The following is a 22,194-nucleotide window of genomic DNA, read 5'->3' on the forward strand; positions in this document are numbered from 1 at the left end:
AGAGTCAGATGCTTACCCAACTGAGCCACCCAGGCACCTCTAAAACCTTTTTAATATAAAAATATATAAACACACATTCTATTAGCTGTCAGAGTGATGATATCATTATATATAATTTAGCCTCTGGAAAAATTCCACCATATCTAATGAGGAAATGAGAGTGGAAAGACAAATAATGCCTTAGTATTAGTATGAAAATATTTCTGACCTTGAAGACCCTCAAGAAAGGGTCTTGGGGTCTCCAGGTATCCCCAGACAAACTTGAAAACTACTGATCTAAATTATTGCTTAGAGAAAACAATACCAACTTTGCCACCAGGTAGGGAGAATCAATATGAGAAGTAAGACAACAAAGGAGAAAGCATAGCTGAAAGATTTTGATGACATGGTTTCAGATCCTGAATCTAGCCAACCCTGAAGCTATATACATGTCTGGAATTCATAGCTGTATGAGCCTTTTGGTGTAAGCTAGGATCAGTCACTTGTAACCAAAATGTTCTCATACATCTGGATTTCCAGCTGGGGACCTCAGAGGAAGAGAGCAAGGGTGAGAAAAATACAAAGGACCAGGGCACAAAATTATTCAAGCAGAAATCTGGGCAGCAAAAATATAATATCAAAAGCCCAAGGAAAAGTTAGAATTTATTTTTATAAACATGGCAGACATTGGAAAACACTGTCCTAATTATTCTCAAATAAGTGCCATCAAATTCTGTGGACAACTGTGGTGGCTCAGCTTCATTAAAAGACAACAAAGGCATCAAAACTGACAGCAAAATGTCAATTTCATTAGTAGGAATGTATAAATTTATCTTGCCAGCCTTTGAAAAATTCTAATTTTGGAAACTGCTTTTGTGGGGAAAAGCATTAGGCCATTTAGTTCAAATATTAAAAACTTCCCCAGTATTCTCTACTATAGAGCTGTGTTTTCTCTAAGCATGTGTCTACCTGTACCTCTGAAACAAATAATACATTATATGTTTAAAAAACAAAAAATAGGAAGAAGATAGTAGGAAGGGAAAAATGAAGGGGGGGAAATTGGAGGGGGAGACAAACCATGAGAGACTATGGACTCTGAGAAACAAACTGAGGGTTCTAGAGGGGAGGGGGGTGGGGGGGTGGGTTAGCCTGGTGATGGGTATTAAATAGGGCACGTATTGAATGGAGCACTGGGTATTAATACGCAAACAATGAATCATGGAACACTACATCAAAAACTAATGATGTAATGTATGGTGATTAACATAATAAAATAAAATTTAAAAAAAAGCATGTATCTAATTTCTAAATCCCAGCTTTTAAAGAAATCTTTGAACCTTTGTCATTGCCTGTACTGGTTTGAATAGTTCTTCCCCCACTGCTCCCAAATTTCACATTCACTCAGGATCTCAGAATGTTACTTATTTGGAAATAGGGTCTTTGTAGATATAATTTGTTAAACTTGGATCATACTGGATTATAGTGGGCCCTAAATCGAATGACTGATATCCTTATAAGAAGTGCAAGTGAAAATACATATAGACAAGAAGGCCATGTGGTGATGGAGGCAAAGATTGGAGTGATGCAGCTACAAGCCATGGAATGCTAAGGATTGCCAGTAACCACTAGAAGCTAGAAAGAGGCAGGGAAGAATCCTCTTCAGAGGATTCTTAGATCCTCCAGAGGGAGCATGGCTTTGCTGACAGCTTAATTTTGGACTTCTGGGCTCCAGAACTTTGAGAGAATAAATTTCTGTTGTTTTAAGGCACCCAGTTTGTGATAGTTATGGCAGCCCTAGGGACTAATACATTGCCTAACTCAGCCAATCTAAAATTCATCTTGAGTATAATCAGGCTTCCTTTGGGGAAAATAATAGGTTAAAATCAACCACAGTTTCACCTTGCACCCATTTTTGTTGTTGTGCTGAATACACATAACAAAATTTACTATTTTAGCCATTCAATGTCATTAAATATATTCAAAGTCATTTTTAATTGACTCAGTTTTAATTGTGGCTGTTAGCCTATCAGGAAAGAGGCAAGAATGGAATAAGCCTTAGAGGAGGAATAACTTATTGCCAAATTTGTTCTTGCTCATATCCAGTCTTAATGAGGAGAGTCTGACCCCAGAAAAGCCAGTAAGCTTTTACCTCATACTGAAATTGTAATTAACCACAGGAAAACTAAAGTACCAGGAGGGCTAAGTGTAAACATACTATTATTAGAAAAATTTCAACCTTTACACTAACTAATTCATTTCTACTGATAAACTTTCATCTTCATAATGAAAATCATTATGAAAGCCAGATGTTTACCTATCTTTTGCATTAATTTTTAGTTAATGTAAACTCCTGTAGTTTTCATTAAAACCTTAAGAATAGAGAGAGTGAAACCCTGGGCATTGCTAATTCTTTACATACAAACTCTTTTTCATTTCTTGTTTTCCCCTTTCCCTCAGTATATTCTTGAGACATCTGTCAATATTCAGGAATGCTACTCTCTTCTTACCTTGGTTTGAAAATTTTTCTGTTATAATGTTTGATTCCAGGATGAATTTTGAAGAAAATTCATACTATAAAACAGGAGGAAAAAAACATGTGCATACTGCAATATTTACTCAATAACCAGCAGTAAAAGAAAAGTCATATTAGACAGTAAGGTCACTGAGTTTTTCTTGGGCAAATTTTGTTACAGCTTGCTAAATTCAATAGAGATGAATACACTTGAGGAAAATTGTTGGAAAACAAGCACATATTAATAGTTGTTCAGCTTAGTTCCAGTAATTACTTTTTTCAGGAATTTTAGTAGTTTTAGCAAACAAAACTCCATATACTTTAGGGTTAATTCTCACCTTTCCCAATTAAATTTCACCATTCTTACTTTTACATAGAAAGTCCCTTGTTTTATTTAAAATTTTATTTTTTACCTTTTTAAAAATTTAAACTCAATTTAATTAACATATAGTGTATTATTAGTTTCAGAGGTAATTTAGTGACTCGTCAGTTGCATATAACACCCTGTGCTCATTACATCAAGTGCCCTCCTCGCCCTCCATCACCCAGTTACCCCATCCCCCCACAGGCCTCCCCTCCAGCAACCCTCAGTTTGTTTCCTGTAGTTAACAGTCTCTTATGGTTTGTCTAAAGTCCCTTGTTTTCTGTTATTTATTGTGAAACAAAAATACCAGTTTCTTTCCATGAATAATTATAGAATATTCTAAGTTGAGAGGGTGCTTATTTAGACAACCACTTTACTTAAAGGGTGTTTATTTAGTCTGCATCCTTAAAAAACCCCAACTTAGTTTAAGGTTATAGAACCTATTAGTAGCCAGGTTTAGAATTTATCTCTCTAAAACTTCAAGGCATTTTAACAACATTTCAATTTGAGGGTGCTGTAGGTAATAGATTGAAAAGGTAGTAATGTAACCAACTATTTGCTCTTCATCTTTAGTTTGAGATAAACCATTTTCTTGGACATACTTTCACATATATATATCCCTCTCATATGAAACTAGTTAAGAATCTGTTGGTCACCAGGCTCTATGGTGATAGATTATTAAAGGAAATGGCTTTATGATCTGGCTTCAATTTTTTAATCTATTGTCAAAAATTCTAGCAATACACATACTCAAAAGAAATTTTACTATTTTTTTTAAAATCCCACCTCAATTTCATCCATCATCTCCTTTGTACTCCCATTATTATTATTAATTTATTTATTTGACATTGAGAGAGACAGCGAGAGAGGGAACACAAGCAGGGGGAGTGGGGGAGGGAGAAGCAGACTCCCCGCGGAGCAGGGAGCCTGATGGGGGGCTCGTTCCCAGGACTCTGGGATCATGACCTGAGCCGAAGGCAGACGCCTAAGGACTGAGCCACCCAGGTGCCCCTGTACTCCCATTATTTAAAATGAAATACATAACGATATGATTTTTAAGTTAGAGGACAGATCCATGTTCCAATGGCACAATAAAAAACATAACCATCAAATTAACTGAGATTTTGTGTACAAACGATGATTATACATGTTTGACATTTTGCTTTTCATTCTTACGCTTCCCAGATTTACCATGGCCGAGAGCAGAAGGAAAAAAATCTGTGTGTATTATTATTTTTTAATTCAGAAGTTGAAAGGACTAGGAAGAAAGGAACTAAGGAACCGATGTGAAATAGCCACAGGTGATTAATAACACATTTTTGAAAGATACATGAAAATAAGTGGCAACAAAAGCTATTTTCATGGTAATCTCACATCTCACAAATACTGAAATGAAACTCAATTGTCACGGCCTGAGTTCCTACTTCCAATTTTTTGATCGTGGTTCAGGGGAGAGGAACACGTTCTACTCGTTCTCTAAGATTGGTGCTTTTCATCTAAAAGCAGAGACCGTGGTGATGAAGCGTAAGGCCACGAAACCAGGGGGCAGCGGGAGGGAGAAAAGCCAGGTATCCCCATTCAAGATGCTCTGCTTCGACTGTGAGGATCGTCATGTGGGTAGCGACTTGGAGATGGGATCCTAAAGCACAGGGGAAGCGGATATCCTCCGGCAGGGCGAGCCGACTGAGGAAGCAAGCGGGAAGGTGAGGCGGGACAGAATAACTCCTCCTTCACCCACGGCGGGGTCCCGGTCTTAGCGGCCACTGTTCTGCCACCATGTAGCTTTCTAAGCCACTTCCAGATGCCCTGGCGCTTTCAGAGGGTCGGCTGATCGCGCCCCAGGGCTCGAGGAGAGGCCCCGCATGCGGAGTCCTTTCTTCGTCCCCTTGGGAGAGCGGCTCAGCGGCCCCGAGAGCTGCCCCATGGCTCTAACGCCGAGGCGCTGGCTCGGCAGGGGATTGCTTCTGTCTGAGGCTCGGTCGAGGCTGCGTTCTTGTCTCGCGGGCACCCGCTCCGCGTTCTCCAGCCAATCCCGCGCTACTCGCGCGCCTAAGAGCGTTCCCCGGTTCTTTTCGGGCTGGGCCGCCTCCTTCCCGCTTCCAGTACTCCGCAGCCGGGCTCTCACACCTCCCCTCACTCTCCACGAGTTCCACGCCTCGCGGTGTAGCTCCGCCCCTGTCCCCGAGTCCGCCCCCGCAACCGTCCGAGCGTGTGCACTCCTTTCCCTTCACTCTCCTGCTGTCTAGCCGGTCTGGGTCTCGGGCTTCTCAGAGCGGTCTGGGTCTCAACGGCCTCACTCGGACGCCTCCGCGCGCTCTCCCCCCGCGGCCCCCACCCGCAGCTAGCCGCCTCCGACCTGGACTCGGGGTCGCGCGCCCTGACTCCGCCCCCCCACTCAGCGGACCCGCGCACCCCCGGCCCGGCCTCTACCCCGCGCAGGCCGCGGAAAGCCTGGCCGCCTCCCCCTCCTTCTCCGGTCGCTGCGAGCTCCCCGGGCGCTCTCGCTCTCGCGCTCTCCGAGGCGAGCGCGCTCCCGGCCCGCGCGCTCCGGGCTCCGGCTTCTCCCGGCTCCTGTCAGTGCGGTGACTGCGCTGGGAAACATGGCGACCGAGGGAATGATCCTCACTAACCACGACCATCAAATCCGTGTCGGAGTCCTCACAGGTAACCGGGGAAGGAGGTCCGGGACCGCCGCGTCCGCTGTCCCCGACTAATCTCAGGCTTCTCGCCTGTGGTGACTCTTCTCTGAGGCCTCGGGAGGAGGGAAGGCTGAGGAGGGGGACGGGGGGGGGTGCGTTTTACAACCACTGAGAGCTGACGGAGGTTGGGGTGTTCCTGCGGGCCCCCCGGGAGCTGGAGCCGGCCCGTGGGATGTCAGGCCCCAGTACCTTCGCAGCCGAAGTCCCTGGCCCCGGGGGACTGAGGGGCCGTGCGGCGGGCGCTGCGGGGCTCCTTGCTGCCGGTGCAGGCGGCGGGATCCCGGCTCCGCAGCCAGAAGCACGCCGCTCTGACTGGCCGGCGCGCTTCCTCCGCTAATGCTCATCTCAGAGAAGGGGGATTCCCATTTCCACCCCCTCCTTCCCCTCCCCCTACGCCGGCGGCCCCGCGCCGCTCTAGCTTTGCTTGCCCTGGGCACCGGCCGGACCCGGCACGGGCGAATATCAGGCGAAACTCTGCTCTGCCTTAGGCTGCCCCTCGCCAGCGGGGCATCCCCTCAGTCACCCAAGGGACACCCCTTGTCTCTCCCGAGAGATGGGGGATCGCTTGCACCCAGACCTCGGAAAGTGTCTGCATTCCGCTTGTCCGAGCAAAGGGGCCTCTGCTCTCCTCTTCCTTTTCTTAGAGGGACGGGTTGCATCCTGCGGCTTGGGCTTTTTACTTGAGAAGGTAGGATTCCCCGACTTGGGCTTCTCTGTCCTCCTCCCTTCTGGGAACCCCCCCTCCTCCGGATGGTCCCAAGGCTTGTGAGGAGCGCACTTTTCCTGGGTCTCGTTTCCCTCCCTCGCAGAAGCTGTGTGTGCTCTGCATGCCTGATTCCGTTGCGTTGTATTTGGGTAATATCCCTCAGTTCGGCGATAGGCAGTTGCTGCAGGGCATGACTTCCGAGATGAATAGCAAGCCAATTTGTAGGGGTTTCTGGTGTGGTTCTGTAATTGGCAAGGTTTACGTGTAATTCATTGGCGAGATGGGGGTTAAAGAACTATATTTGAAATCTGAGGGCTTAGTTTGGAGTGAAGGAAATCCAAGACACACTGATGTGATTTCGGAAAAAGAAGAGATGTAGACGGGAATCCTTGTGTCTCCCCCGTCCCCCGCCCCTCACTTCTTAATTTTTTTTCTCTTGTCAAATCTGACAGGTTGAGACGGTGCTCGGGAAGGGACTAAATTGAATTAGACTTGCTTTTATTAGGTAGGAAAAAAATCTCTGTCGGTAGATACTGAGTGCTAAGCTTAATTTGGCTGCTGAGTTTTATGAAAAGGAGATACCCATGGCACCCCTTCCTCTCTTTTAAGTAAAAGGGTTGCCTTGCCCTGGTATGCTTTCCAGTTGTTAATGGTGATTTATTGAATTTTCCTAATCAAAAGCCCCTGGGATAGAGAAACTAGTCTAAACCAGTTGCAGGGAAGGGACCATTCCCCGCCCCCCCCCCCCATGATACGCTGTTCTCTTCTTTTGGTGCTGAAACTGTTGCCTTGTGTGAATATTCAGTTGTATCAGAATTCTTAAGTTGACATTGCTGATTTTCAAAGAATCTAATCGCGGGGTGTAAAGTGTATAGCCCATATCAGCCTTCAACTTGCACTTTAAATTCCAGCCGGTTTTGAAAATTAATAGAGTAGTAATAGTGAAGCTTTATAGAAATCAAAGTATTTCAGCTGTCCATGGAAACGAAAGGTCAAAGCTGTTTTAAAGTGAAGCCATAGCGATTAAAAAAGAATCATATATATATATATATATATACACACATATATATATATGTATATTTTGTTCATTTAAGCTTTCCCTAATAGTTTTATTTAGTGAATCATCTTACCTGGGTCAAGTAACACAGTAGATGCCTTTACAGAATGCTTTGATAGATACAGCCCTTATCTCTATCCATACAGTCCAATAGGGATAACATTGATATGCAAACAACTAAAGAAACAATGTATGTAATTATTGTGCTACAGTTGTTTAAATAAAATTACCTGTGTTTTTGAGGGCTAAGTGTAAAAGGAATTCCATTCCAGGATGGATTAGGAGCAAATATAACTGACTACCTGAGGGGAGAATTTGGTTCATTTACCAAAGGTAAGAAGAAACTGGCATTTTATTTTATTTAAGATTTTATTTATTTATTTGACAGAGAGAGACACAGCGAGAGAGGGAACACAAGCAAGGGGAGTGGGAGAGGGAGGAGCAGGCCTCCCGCGGAGCAGGGAGCCCGATGTAGGGCTGGATCCCAGGACCCTGGGATCAGGACCTGAGTGGAAGGCAGACGCCCAACGACTGAGCCACCCAGGTGCCCCAGAAACTGGCATTTTAAAGGGGAGTTGAAAGTCAGTGGCAAAGTTATAAATGAATATGTTTGTGAGGATGAGGCTCTTGAGCAGAATAAAAATGTAACTCAAAGACCTTGAAAAGCTTAGGTGGAATAGGTGGGTGGCATAGGCAAAATGTCAAGGAGAGAAGATAACTTTGGCAGTGGAATTATAGGTAATCTGGAGAAGCTGTCTCATGAAAATGAGGTACAGTAGTTTAGGGGGAAAGGTCTAGGGTCAAGAATAAGGACGTAGCTAAAGGAACAAAAGGAATATGACCGATTTGGGAGAAGTGGTAATGGAGGACAACTGGATATGCTGATAAAATGGATATTTGAAGTCAGAAATAACTGATGTTTTTACTTGAAAAGTTACTGTCTTTTCTATGATGGAGCCTGGAAACAGAAGAATCAGAGGAAAGAGCACCAGCCCTCAGTCTGCAATTAGAGGATTTTATTACAGACAGCTTAATATTTATGGTCTTGATATTCCATGTGATTTTGCGTAAGAAAAAAAAAAACTACAAAAATGAGGCTATATTGTGTATTTTGTGTCTTGTAGAACTTCAGGTTTTTTAGTTTTACTATGTAGAGTTTTTCTTTATTGAACTGAAGTACTATGATTTCCTACTTAAGAAAATTGAATTAAGAGGCCACCCTTAATTCTGTGATTTTATGAGTTATAATTTGGCTCTCTTAAAGGCGGAGGGCGTGTTTTATAAAATATCTTCGGCATACTTCATAACAGTGATTCTAAGTATTTTATCTATTTTACAAAGGTGGTTGAAAGTGTTGTCTACCCATGCACACGTTTTACAATGCGTTTGTATTTTGGTGAAATTGTATTGTCATTTCTCCAAGTCTTCAATTGACTTTCTTTGTGACATTTTTTTATTATCTGTTGAAAGATAATATTTATACTTTGAAACTTTTCATCCTTTAGATTTTTTTAGTCTTCATCTCGGCAATGAATTTTGCAAATAAATGTATGCAGTCTATTAAACTTCTCATCAAATAATATTAGAATTTTGAAACAGTGGTAGGACAGTATTTAGCAATGACATTTCTTTTTTGCTTGATGATCTTGAATCATTTTGGACTTGGAAATTTGATTATAATAATTAGTGTGACATCGCTATTTTAGTTATACAGATTATTTTTTATCAGGAAAATGGGAACATTTATGTATATAAAAATTGGTTATCATGGAAAATTTTAGATTGACAATAATTGCCCATCTGTAAGAACAATACTTCTATTAGTAACTATCTTATGTTGATTTGCTAAAAATGAAGATTATATGATCTTTGGTGACAGTTTTTAATATATGTGTTTCTAATGTTTTCTACTCCTCTTGCTGTTTATAACAGAGATTAAAGTAATGTGCTGATGCATAATATGAGGCAAATAAAGAGGTATTTGCTTCTTTGAAGCTAGAAACAAGATGTGGGGCAGATGTAGGATTTTTCTCCCCTTGATAACGTTAGTAGTAATTATACTTTCAGCTAGTCTTAACAATTACGTAGCAGAATCATTATATTTTAATGTGTCACTTTTCACCTACTTTTTACTTTTTCTAAAGAAAACTTTATCAAGGGAGCACACTATTTCTACCCCTGTAAGAGCTCCACAGAAACATCAGGAAAATAACGAATACATGCATTTATATAATATAGAATGAGCTAGGTGATATTCCATTGGTTATTTAATATTGTATTAGCTAGCTATTGCTAATGTTCAGTACCAAAGCATCTAGCACTTAGCTAAAGATGATAATCTATTACCTAAATTTTCACTAACAGTAGTATGGATGAGAAAAAGATACAAATGTTTAGGAAAGAGCATTTTAAAATCATTTTTTTTGCTCTAGTAATATACATTTTTATTGTACTAAGCTGTAGATCTGTAATCAGTAAAAGATATTAGAACAAATATAAGACTAGATAAGAGACATTAAAGACTAATTATAAAATAGAGCATCAAAAATATTAGTTACATATAGGGAGTATTTTAGTTATTCATAAATAGTCATTCAAAATATTAAAACAAATTCTTAGCCAAGGAAATTATAATCAAATAAGTCTAGAATTGTTCAAGCATTTATTTTTATTTCATTCCTCAAGCTTATCCTTGTACATTAAAAGTTTTCATATTGTTTTCTAAAAAGCCTATTTACTGATAAAGATATATTTATATACCTTTGTTTTGAGAATGGGTGTTGTCATTAAGTAGGCAAATTAGTATTGCAAACCAAATCTGAATCCTACCAAATGGAATTGTGTGTTCTGGCAAACATACCAATATTGATCTGTATGATCATTGTTAAAAAGTATCCTATGTCTCAAACTACGTCATTCCTTCATGAATTTTTGGTTGGAACCAACGTATTAGAGAATTAAATGTTTAGCTAAAGCAAGAAATTGTTAATTTCTAATGCACGTACTACTATCATCACTGGCTAAAGACTTCTAAATTATTAGTACATATGTTGTTACATATTAAGAGTTTTAACTATATTAAAACCACATACGACTATTTGACATTAAATGAGGTGTATGGTGGAGAATCAGCAGTTTGTTGCTGGGGAGAAGTGATGAATAAGAGTCTATTTTTATTCTTACTGGTGATAGATTCCTATTTAAGGGAATAGGGTGCTTTTTGAAACAGTAGGTAAAATAGATAAAACCTGTACTTTGTTCCTGTAAATAGGATTGAACAATAAGGAAACATATTTGGAATTTGAGCTGTTAAAAAAAAAAAAGCGAGAAATCCTAAAGAAGAAAGTAATAAAACCACAAGGGATTTTCTCCTTCACATCTGGGCAAAGATGATAAATACCAAGGAAGAAGAAAAGATTATTTAACCTGCTCAAAAGTATTTGGGACTGTAGTTAGTATGGACAGCATGGAATCTTAACTTAATTTTTGAATAGCCAACCCAAAAGCAAAAGTCTAATGAAGTATCTTCATGTAGAAGTCTATTTAGGTTGCTCAATGGATTCATAAGTGAATTTGTATTTAACTAATTAATTTTAATTAAGTAAAATTTCTTGAAAATTTTGTAATTAAAATAAACAACCCCAGCAATTTTTACAGTTTTGCCAGTAAGTATGCATTTTGGAAGAATGGAATGAAATTTACTATGCTTTTTAAAAATTTCCTAATTTGAAAAATAAAGGAGCAAGGAAATGAGATGTGGTAAAAAAGGAGTATTACACAATTTGTGTCCTGCTTCTCATATTGGGTGCATGACACTGTGTCAAGGGATACTCTTTAAGGATTCTAAGCCTTAGAATCTAAGCTATGAGAACCAACATAATAATTCTTGAAGTGTCAGTTTTGAGACTATGTAATTTAAACCATTTTAATATTAAGATAAGTATGAGTAAATTAGGAACAGGATGTAGAATTCACACGAACTGTTAAGATAAAATTAGAAACTTCAAAGAAATTTCAAGTGAACCCATTATGTAATTCCAGACCCATCAGTCTTCTCTGTTATTGGTACTTTGGCACCAAAAATTTAAGGAGAACTGGGTCATAAGAAGAACACTTAGAAGACTTGCTTTCTAATGCTAGTTTGGCCAGTAAAGTTTTGTAATATTACTTAACTCTCTCTCTTAGCTTTTCTTACCACTAACCAGAGGAGTCATTCTCTAAGATCACTTTAAGTTCTCATGGCAATATGTTTCTATCCTTTAGCATCTTTAACGGCTGCAAAGAGAAATATGGGATACTAGACTTAGTTACTACTTTTTGTCTCTATAATAAGAATCATTATGGAAGGAGGTAGATTATGCAGAAAGAAATGCAAGAGAATAAAAAATGGAAGAAAAGATAAAAATTTCAGAGATTAAGTCCTGAAATTTTTTTTTTTTTATTTAGAAATTTTTGTGGCCTTACTAATCTTCTTTTTCTTATCAGTAATTTCAGTCCTACACTTAATTTCAGACTCAGCTCAAGCCTCCCTTCCTCAACAAAATCCTAGGAATTATTTTCTACAATGATGTCTTTCTTTGTTTTCCTGCAGTATTTATTAATGTTGTGTATACCCTATAATCATGTATATGTGGGAGGCTGCAAGATGTAGTTAAAAAAACAACAACAACAAGAAAAAAGTACTTTGGAGTCAAACAGACTTGGATTTCAGACCCAGATTTGCTCTTTATTTTGGGAAGTCATTTAATCTCTCTGAATTTCAGTTTCCTTTTCCAAAATGAAGATGGCAATACTTCACAAAGTTTTAAGAACTGAGATAATGTATGTGAAAATGCCTACCATATATGTCTAACTTGGAGAATATATTCAATAATCCTTTTTTCCTTTCCTCATCATATGTTGCTTTGATGTAGTTTGCTAACAGCTTCATGTATAAACATCTTAGTCAAAGTAGATTTTAAAGTTTTTGAAACAGATGATTGTGTGCTTTACTTCTTCTGTGCCATTTTGTCATAGCACCTCTTAATGAAGTAATTGCATAGAAGATGTTTAATAAAAAATTGGGTGGTGTGATATTTATATAGTGGCTTAGGAGGCAGCTACCCAGAAACATTTAGGTAAATCAGAACTTCACTGTTATTACTAAGAAGACAGTTCAGGGGTTTAGTATTTTCCTATATGTTACTGGTAAGAGGATGATATTAATAATGTATATTTGAAACATTTGTATACTATCAAATTTGATATATTGCTTCTTAGTTGATGGGCAAGTCTGTATGAGGATTATTTTAGAGTAATTTTATAGTAATTTTAAAAAATGTCATCTTAACAAATGAAAAAAATTATAGGTTGAATAAATTCTGAAAATGTTATTTTGAAGGTCAGTTCTGATAGTCAAAATAGCAAAATAGCATAAATAGGAGTCAAAAGTTCTACCTCTTCTACCCCTCCCCTCCCTTCCCCTCCCTCCCTCCCTCCCTCCATCCCTTCCTTCCTTTTTCTTTTTAAAGTAGGCTCCACACCCAGCGTAAAGTCCAATGCGGGGATTGAACTCACGACTGAGATGGAGACCTGTGCTGAGATCAAGAGTTGGTTGCTTAACTGACTGAGCCACCCAGGCGCCCCTCTACCACTTCCAAGACACTTAATTACATTTTACTTGTTTCCTTAGCTTTGAATGAGGGTAATTATGCTTATCTAATAGGGGTAATGTGAAGAACAAAGGAAATAATCTATTCAGTATTCAACACCTACTATGTGCCAGCTCTGTGCTAAAGTGAGGGATTCAAGTAGTGAATAACATACGGTCCTTGTCCTCTTGGAGCTTATTTTAGCATTAATAGGAAAACACTGTTTAGTCAAGTTGGATATTGACAAATTCATGCTTCATTTATGTTGCAAAAGTGCTTCTGTATTTTATTTTTGATGTAGATAACTTAAGTATAAATGCCAAAGTTATTTTCACGTCAAGCCATTTTTGACTCAAATTTTTAAACCATTACATATTTCCTGCTTTCTAAGATAGAATATACTGAACATAATTTTAATTATTTTTTGTTCAATCAGGTTTAACATTTATCAGGCCTATATACATGGCATAAATATGTTCTATTTGTGCTAAGCACTTGACACATGTTATTTAATTCTTACAACCTTTATAAATTGCCCTTCACCTTCTAGTTTCTAATCTACTATACCCTTGGGAAGCATATAAACAATCTTGCTAAGAATTATATATGATAGGACATCCACTTAGACTTGCAGGTCTAAAGAATAATTGTTTTCACTTTTGGGTTGAAGGCATCAGAGGATGAATGATTATTACTATAAGACCAAAAGAAATTTACTTGTTTCTTTGTACTTTGAGATTTCAGGATCATGGCTAATTGTGTCTGCCTCATGCTGAAAATGCTAATAAAAATGCAGAAACTTGTGAAAGGAAGAGAGAAGTACAATCTGAGCGCTAAATAGAAATGTACTGTTAAGTTCTTTTTTTTACAAACATTAAGAAGTATACTTGGAATTAATGATCTTTAAAGTCTAATTCAGGTTAAGAACTTTTGGATATCTCGGACACAAGAAATTGAATAGGGTACATATTTTTTCAGAAAAAAAGGATGAGGGACGCCTGGGTGGCTCAGTTGGTTAAGTGCCTTCCGCTCAGGTCATGATTTCAGGGTCCTGGTATTGAGTCCCACATTGGGCTCCTTATTCAGCAGGGAGCCTGCTTCTCTCTCTGTCTGCAGCTCCCGCTCCTTGTGCTCTCTCTCTGACAAATAAATAAAATCTTAAAAAAAAGGATGAAACATTTTAAAAAATGTGATCTCCTATTCTGCCTCCACTTAGAGGAGTCAATAGTGAATTTTGATTCTAATGCAAATTTCAAAAATTATGCTTTGATAAAATTAATATCCCCACAATAGTAGTTGCACTTGAATTTAGTTGCAAGTGGGACAGCTTCTAAATTCTTATCATGTTTTTAATGAGTTTTAAAAACTTATGGAGTATATTTGTGTTGTAAGATATGTAACAGTACAGAAAGGTAAAGTGTGAAATTAAGCCCTATCACTCTACTTTCCCAGTCTCTCTCTAGTGTTAATCATTTTTAAGGTTTTTATTTTTGTTTATTCTATGTACAAGTATATATTTATTACATCAGAGTTTGCAAATTGGCAGACCAATGGCCATAACTGACCAGTACACATTTCATTAGGCCCCTGCTGTGTTTTTACAAAAAGTATTTTTCTGGGGCCCCTGGGTTGCTCAGTTGTTTGACCATCTGACTCTTGGTTTTGGCTCTGGTCATAATCTCATGGGTTGTGAAATCCAGCCCCACTTCAGGCTCCATGCTCAGCAGGGAGTCTGCTTGAAGATTCTCTCCCTCTGCCCCTCCCCCCACTTGCATGCTCGCTCGCTCTCTTTCTAAGATAAATAATAAATCTTTTTAAAAAAAGTATGTTTCTAACATTTAAAAAAGGTCAATTTCATGTAAACCCATATTTTTAGCTTTTTAAGATTGAGCAACACTGCAACCTCTTTCTCACATGACAATAGTTGGTTAGAGTGGTTGTCCCCTGGAAATAGGGCATGTATTCTTCAGTTTCTCACAATTCCCATTTAACCTATTTATATTCTCTGCCTAGCTCTGTAGTCCTTTGAATTTGTGACCTTTGCTTATACATAGTATTTTCTCCTCCCTTCCTTTCTAGCATGTCTTGGACATCTTTTCATATTAGTGAAAATAATAGTTAACTTTTTTGAGAGCTTACCAAATATGAAATGCTTTTCTGAGCCTGTTACAGAGCCTATTAATTCATTTAATCCTCATAATAGTATCACTGTATTACAGTTGAGGATATTGTAGCAGAAAGAGATTAAGTAATTTGCCCAAATTACTGTGGTAAGAGGCAAAGTTTAAAGGCCGAGCTCCAAATTGAACCCATGTAGTCTCTTCCTAGAGTGTAAGCTCTTAACCACTACGTTATACTCCTTGGTATGTAACAGTAAGTTCATATAGATATACATTTTTCCTTTTAATGGGTCTATCATATTGCATCATAGGGTGTGTGGTATTTATTAGTCCTCAAAATTTCTAATTTTTCACTGTGACAAAGGTAGACAGTAACATTGTACATTTATCATTGCATATTTGTGATTTGTTTTTAAATGTGAGATTAATTACTATAATTTTTAGGTCAATGGTATATGAATTTTAAAATTCTGATGGAAATTACAAACTTGCCTTCCCAAAAGAATGTACTAATTGTAATTAATATTACCCCCCTTTTTGTTTTTTTAATCTTTACAAGTTCTTTTGAGATCTCTTTATTTAATTGCATATGTGGATTAGGACCATTTATTGCAAATGACAGATACTGGAGCTCAAAATTAGCTATGTTAAAATGGGAAGTTATTAATTTACATGGGATGGAATATAGAGGAGGAACTGATTTTAGGGTCTCAAGCAGTGTGATCAGGGAATTAATGTAATCATGAATTCTTTTTTTTTTTTTTTTTTTAAGATTTTATTTATTTGAGAGGGAGAGACAGAGAGAGAGAGTACAAGCAATGGGGAGGGGAAGGAGGGGGAGAATAGGTTCCCCGCTGAGCAGGGAGCCCCATGTGGGGTTTGATCCCAGGGCTCTGGGATCATGATCTGAGCCTAAGGCAGACGTTTAACCCAGTGAGCCACCCAGGTACCTCTTAATCATGAATCCTTATTCTCCATTTCAGTGCTTTGTTTTTCTGAGCATGGTGCAAGTAGATTTCCTTCATGTAGATGCTCCTTTACCTGGCTTGGTTTACATGTCCATCTTTGAGCCAATCATTAGAACTAGGAGAGTGAGGACTGATTAGCCAGGCCTATATCACATGTCTATCTTGAGAGTGGGACACTAAATAGGCAGCCTCACCAGAATCACATAGAAAGGGGAAAGGGAAGCCTTCAAAAGAAGTGGAATTTCTGCTACTAGAAAGGGAAAAGTGTGCTTGGGCAGAGAATTCTTTTGCTAGAGGTTCCCTGAGGTCTTGTGCCTTTTTGCTTTCTTTTTTTCCTAAGAATATAGTTTATTATATCTTCCCCTTTTCTTCTTTCTCCTGTTTCTTCAATGAAAATGGTTCTCTGGCAGAGAGTTATAAATTCGAACTGGAGCAAGTTAAAGTCTGAGAATTAGTGGGTTAAATTAGGGCTCCCTAATATCAGCAGTGACTAATTGACATGTTAATTAACTGACTTCGAATTTTTCATGCTGTGTATATGAATGCTTATCGAAGGACATTTTAGAACAGTAGTGTACATGTAATAGTTAGATTTTACTAGTTTTTACAACAGCTGTTTTATGTTGCTTTATTTTAAATTTATGATCAGTTATGGCTCTTTAGTCCTTTTTTCTACAAACAGCCTCTCCCACTGTTTTCTAAATTTTGTTCTAGCAACATTTCTCTGGGAGATGTTATAATAGGTATGGTGTAAAGAGGTTTTTATTTTCAAGTAAATTTGGGAAGTGCTATATAATAACCTAACCCTCCTTTTGGAGATTGATAGTATATTAAAGCATATTAGTATATTAAAGATGTGAGTAATATTACAATTGTGGATCCTTTTGAACTTTATTTAGTCTAGTGTTTCTAAAACTTTTTGAAAATGGAACACTGTTCCAAGGCACACGAGAATTCACTTCTTTGGGAAATTGTGGTTTTTCCCCTGCAAATGATCTTCCAGAAGTCTATGTAAGACCCTTATATTTATTTTTTAGCTTTTTGCTCTAGAAGTAGTGGTTACCTATAATAATCTATATTGTGAAAATTAATTCTTTTATTTTGGATGTGTGTGTGTGTGTGTCTGTGTGTGTGCGTGTATGTATTTATTTATTTATTTTCACCCAATCACTTACCACCTCCCATTTCTTTTTTTTCCCCATATTAAAACAGTGGCTGAATGTATTATCTTATTCAGAAAATCTATGATAGCAAAAACTAGACAGACCAGTCTTGATTCTGTTACTACTACATGGGAAAGAACATTGGATCAAGTTCTGTTTTGGATTTTTCCAGTTGGGGTTTGATATCCTTATCTGTGAAATGTAAAGTTGAAGAGATGCTCTCTAAAATCTCCTTCAGCTCTAAAATCTTATTAATCCCAAACTCAGAACATACTTCATATTTACCATTCTCTTATTGCTTGTATTCATGTTATCTACGATCTGTTACTGACAGCACAGTTATTGATCTGAGATGCCTTTCTTACTTCAAATAGGAAAAATTGCTAGAAAAAGACACTGACATTCATGCCGAGTATAAATGGAAATAAATGTCTGTTACTTCCACTGCATAATATGTGCAATTTTATTTCCTTCAGTAGTACATGCTACAGAGTTCAAATTGCAAAATGCTTAAAATTTAGCATAAAAATTACATGCATGTAAGTGTAATAACTGGTTCACAAAATCAAACTTAGAAGGATACTAGTGATTTAGAGGTACTGATGTATTACATTTTTCTTTTTGAATTAGTATACCAGAGATCTGGAAAACAAAGTTATAGTACTCCCGCCCCCCCACCCCAACGTTGTAAATATTTTGATCTTACATATTTAAAATAAAGCTATTGTAAAATAAGACCCCTACTTTAAAAAAATTATTTTTATTTTAGAGAGAGCCTGGGCCTGTGGGGTGGGGGGATGGTGGGAGGGGAAGCGGGGAGGGGCAGAGGGAAAGAATCTCAAACGGACTCCCCACTGAGTGCGGAGCCAGATGTGGGACTCCATCCCACAACCCTGAGATGGTGACCTGAGCCGAAATCAAGAGTCAGAAGCTTAACCAACTGAACCACTTAGGCCCCCAGACGTGTACCTTTAATGAACAATATTGTTTTAGGTTCACACAGATAGTTGGAATAGTAGGTAGGCTCTGGATTAGACTACCTGGGTTTATACCTAATTAAATGAAGTTAAATTTTTAGAGTTACTTCTCTAAGCTATGGTTTTCTCATCTGTAAAATGGGGAATAATACCAATGCCTGCCTTAGAGGGTTGTTGTGATAAATGAGATAACTGTAAACGTTTAATGAATGTGCCCACATAATAAGTACTCATTAAATGTTTGTTGTTTGTATTGTAATAAATGTGAAAATAATTACCTTTATAAACATGGTAGCAGAAATCAGCCAATACAACTTTTATTTTATTATTATTATTTTTTTAAAGTAAGCTCTACATGTGACGTAGGGCTTGAACTCATGATCCTGAGATCAAGAGTCACATGCTCTACTGACTGAGCCAGGCGGCCACCCCGCCAGTACAGTTTTTAGATATATGATCTAGCCATGGTTTACCTTCATGCTATTTTTCCACCATTTTATTTTATTATTTTATTTTATTTTATTTTATTTTATTTTATGAGCTTCTTTAAAGATTAGTATTGTATAGGGGTTCTCCTTGATCTAAATTCTTATTTCCTAGCTTAAATTTTGGGCTGTTAGAGTCAGAAGATGGTATTTGTAGTGTAGTAACTAATGACAAAAACTTGAGATTTTTGAGGTATAGGTTGAAATTAAAGTATATATGGGAAACTCTTTCTGATCAATTCTCTAAGGCATGTTAAGATCTGTGGAGAAAACTGCCTCTATGTACATCTGTGTGGTGTTATGGAGTTCTATAGTAAAGAAAGTGGAAAAGTTTCAAATGTTATACAAATGGTGCGATAATACAGGGTGGTAAAGTGATAGCAAAATAAAACTACATAGATAATTGTTGATTTGTAGAAGAGAGATTTTTTTTTTTTTATTTATCTATTTGACAGAGAGAGACACAGAGAGAGAGGGAACACAAGCAGGGGGAGCGGGAGAGGGAGGAGCAGGCTTCCCGCTGAGCAGGGAGCCCGATGCGGGGCTCGATCCCAGGACTCTGGGATCATGACCTGAGCCGAAGGCAGACGCTTTAACAACCGAGCCACCCAGGCGCCCCATGAAGAGAGATTTTTAATTGGTAGATGAGGAAAATAGTAAACCCCAGGGATAAGGAGCCAAGGCTTAGGCCTTATTATGCTTGGATTGAAGTAACAATGAGTTGGAGTATAAGGCAAAGGAATATTATATATAAAAAGGTAGAAGTACTTTATGAAATAACAGATGCCAAAAGAAAAATCTATAGAATTTAGAGCATTGCCAAAGATAATTTTTGGCAGGAAAGTTTGAGAATCATTGACTTAGGTTAATATTGGACTTGGCTTCTTATGCAGATGGGTCTGTGAAGTATTGTTAGGTAAAAACAAAACTGTCAACTATGCATCCTAAGGAAACATTCATTCTTTTCTGATTCTTAATGCAATTCAGAAGTGGGTCATACTTAATATATGAGAAACTTGAAATGGAGACACCCTCCACTCCCAGACCCCCCGCTCCTATAGTAGGAGCACTTAGAAGCAGTGAAATAATTATGGATCTGATTTTATTACTCTGTTGTTTTCCTGTCCATGATTAATATATTAGTCTGACTGTAGCCTTACTTGTTAACAAACAGTACAGCCCAGTTCAATATTGTCTTAGTCCGTTTGGGTTGTTATAACAAAGTACCATAGACTGGGTGGCCTATAAACAACAATTTATTTTTTATGGTTCTAGAGGTTGGCAAATCCAAGATCAAGGTACCAACAGATCTGATGTCCAGTGAGGGTCCACTTCCTGGTTGACAGACAGCTATCCTCTGTCTTCTCATGTGGCAGAAATTGGGAAGGAAGTCTCTGGGTCTCTTTTATAAGGGTATAAGGGTACTAATTCCATCCTCATGACCTAATCACCTCCCAAAGGCCCCACTTCCAAACACCATCCCACCGGGGGGATAGGTTTTAACATAATGAATTTGGGGAGGAGACAAACATTCAGCTTGTGGCAAGCATGAGATTTGCTTTGCATTATGTGAGGCTAAAACTACAAAATATTTATAGTGTCATCTATCCTATGAGTATGAGGAGTTGGTTGTAAAGTAGGTTTACATTTTTAGTCATTTATATATTAAAAATACTTGCCAAGTACTGTATGATAGGTTTACCAAACTTTTTCTGTAAAGGGCCAGATAGTAAATATTTAAGGCTTTGTGGGCTATATGATTTCTGTCATAGCTATTCAGTAGCATGAAAACAGTCATAGACAATATGTAAATGTATGAGCATTTATTTATAAAAACGGATTGTGGGCTAGAGTTGGCCAAGGGCCATAGTTTGCCAATCCAAGCTCCAAGACATAGTCTGTGTTAGGAAAGTAGAATTCCAAGTTACTTGCATGGAATTGAACTTTTGTATTAGTTAAAATTTGCATTTATAAACCACTACAAAACTTAAGACTGGCTTAAAACTACAGTTTAACGTCTCTCACATTTCTTTCTTTCTTTCTTTTTTTTTTTTTTAAAGATTTTATTTATTTGTTTGAGAGAGAGAGACACAGCTAGAGAGGGAACACAAGCAGGGGGAGTGGGAGAGGGGGAAGCAGTCTTCCCGCTGAGCAGGGAGCCCGATGTAGGGCTTGATCCCAGGACCCTGGGATCATGATCCGAGCCGAAGGCAGAAGCTTAACGACTGAGCCACCCAGGCACCCTGTCTCTCACATTTCTATGAATTAACTCAGTGGTTCTGCTGTGGGTGGCATTAGTTGGGGTTCTGGTATAACTGCAGTCATCTGGAGGCTTAAATGGGACTGTTGTCCAGGGCCGGTTCTCCTACATGTGGATTTATCCACATGGCTGATTCATTATCCTCATGGTGTGGTGGCTGGGTTCCAAGAAGTATTCCAAGAGCAAGCATTATGAAAGGGAGAAAGCAGAAGCTGCCAGGACAATTAAGGGATAGGCCTGAAACTGGCATAGCTTCATTTTCACCATTATTTTATTGGTCAAAATAGCCACAGGCCTAGCCCAGAGTCTTTGTGGGAAAAGACTAGGAATACTAGGAAGTGTGGTTAGTTGGGGGGTCATCAAAGTAACAGTCTATCACAGTATTGTTTTGGTTGCAAGTGACAATTCAAATTGAGCTAGCTTTAGTAAAGGGGAAATTTATTATAAGAATAATGGGGTGTCTATCTCACAAAAACTAAATACAGGATGAAACCTTAGGAATATTGGATCTAGGGTTTGAAGGTCCTCAGGACTGTTTCTCATCTTTGCTTTATTCTGTAAGTTAGTTTTATTTTCGTTTACCACAGATCTGCCTTTTCCACAATGGAAAAATAGTGCCATCAACAGTTCCTATATTATTTATATCTTCCCATTTCAGCCATCCAGAGAAGGACTGAGTTTATTTTCATGTTGTTTTCTAAAATTTTTGTGGAAGAACTTTGTCCTGGACCAATCATTTGTGATTAGAGGATAGAGATTATGCTATACCAACCATGTGGACAGGAGCAGGGTCAGTTAACAGAAAAGGAATTTGAATATATAATCCCAAAGTAGTTTACTTGCCTCTTCCCTAACCATCTGTTTATTGAGATAAATAATTTAATTTCATAAATAATTTGTTTCCCCATTACAGCCCTAATTTACTTTTTTTAGTTGTCTGCCTTTGGCTGTTTAATTGTTAGAGAGTAGGCTGAAATAAGGACTGGGATTAGTTCAGTAGCTTGAATATTCATAGTAATCTGTTACTTCTTTGAGTAGGGGACAGCAGCATTTAGGATATACTATTTCACTTTGCCACCATTAACAGAATTAAATATGAAAGTGATCTTACTGTGCTGTTACTCATTGATTTCCAGGGTTGATTTGGCTGATGTGGCTGGCTGAGTAAGTACAGTTTTCCTCTGGAAAGTGTCCACTTAAATACGTGAAAGCAAATACCTATAAGACAGAATGAAGTAAGAGCTATAATAGAAGTACAAGCAACATACTGTGGG

General features: G+C 38.3%; 1 protein-coding gene across 18 annotated transcripts in view; it reads left to right on the forward strand.

Moving 5' to 3' along the window:
* The first annotated feature begins 4,913 nt into the window (after window positions 1–4,913).
* Window positions 4,914–22,194, forward strand: part of GPHN (gephyrin) — a 598,378-nt gene continuing 581,097 nt past the window's right edge. For 3 of the 18 annotated variants that reach the window (XM_036071133.2, XM_036071135.2, XM_036071132.2), the window contains exon 1: window positions 4,915–5,519. In XM_036071133.2, the coding sequence (XP_035927026.1) occupies window positions 5,456–5,519 (64 nt within the window). In that variant the 5' untranslated portion in view covers window positions 4,915–5,455. Of the gene's footprint in view, window positions 5,520–22,194 lie in introns of all 18 variants that reach the window. The other 15 variants (XM_036071134.2, XM_036071139.2, XM_036071136.2 and 12 more) reach the window with 9 other exon arrangements.

Source organism: Halichoerus grypus, chromosome 8 (genome assembly GCF_964656455.1).
Source record: "Halichoerus grypus chromosome 8, mHalGry1.hap1.1, whole genome shotgun sequence".
Lineage (NCBI taxonomy): Eukaryota > Metazoa > Chordata > Mammalia > Carnivora > Phocidae > Halichoerus > Halichoerus grypus.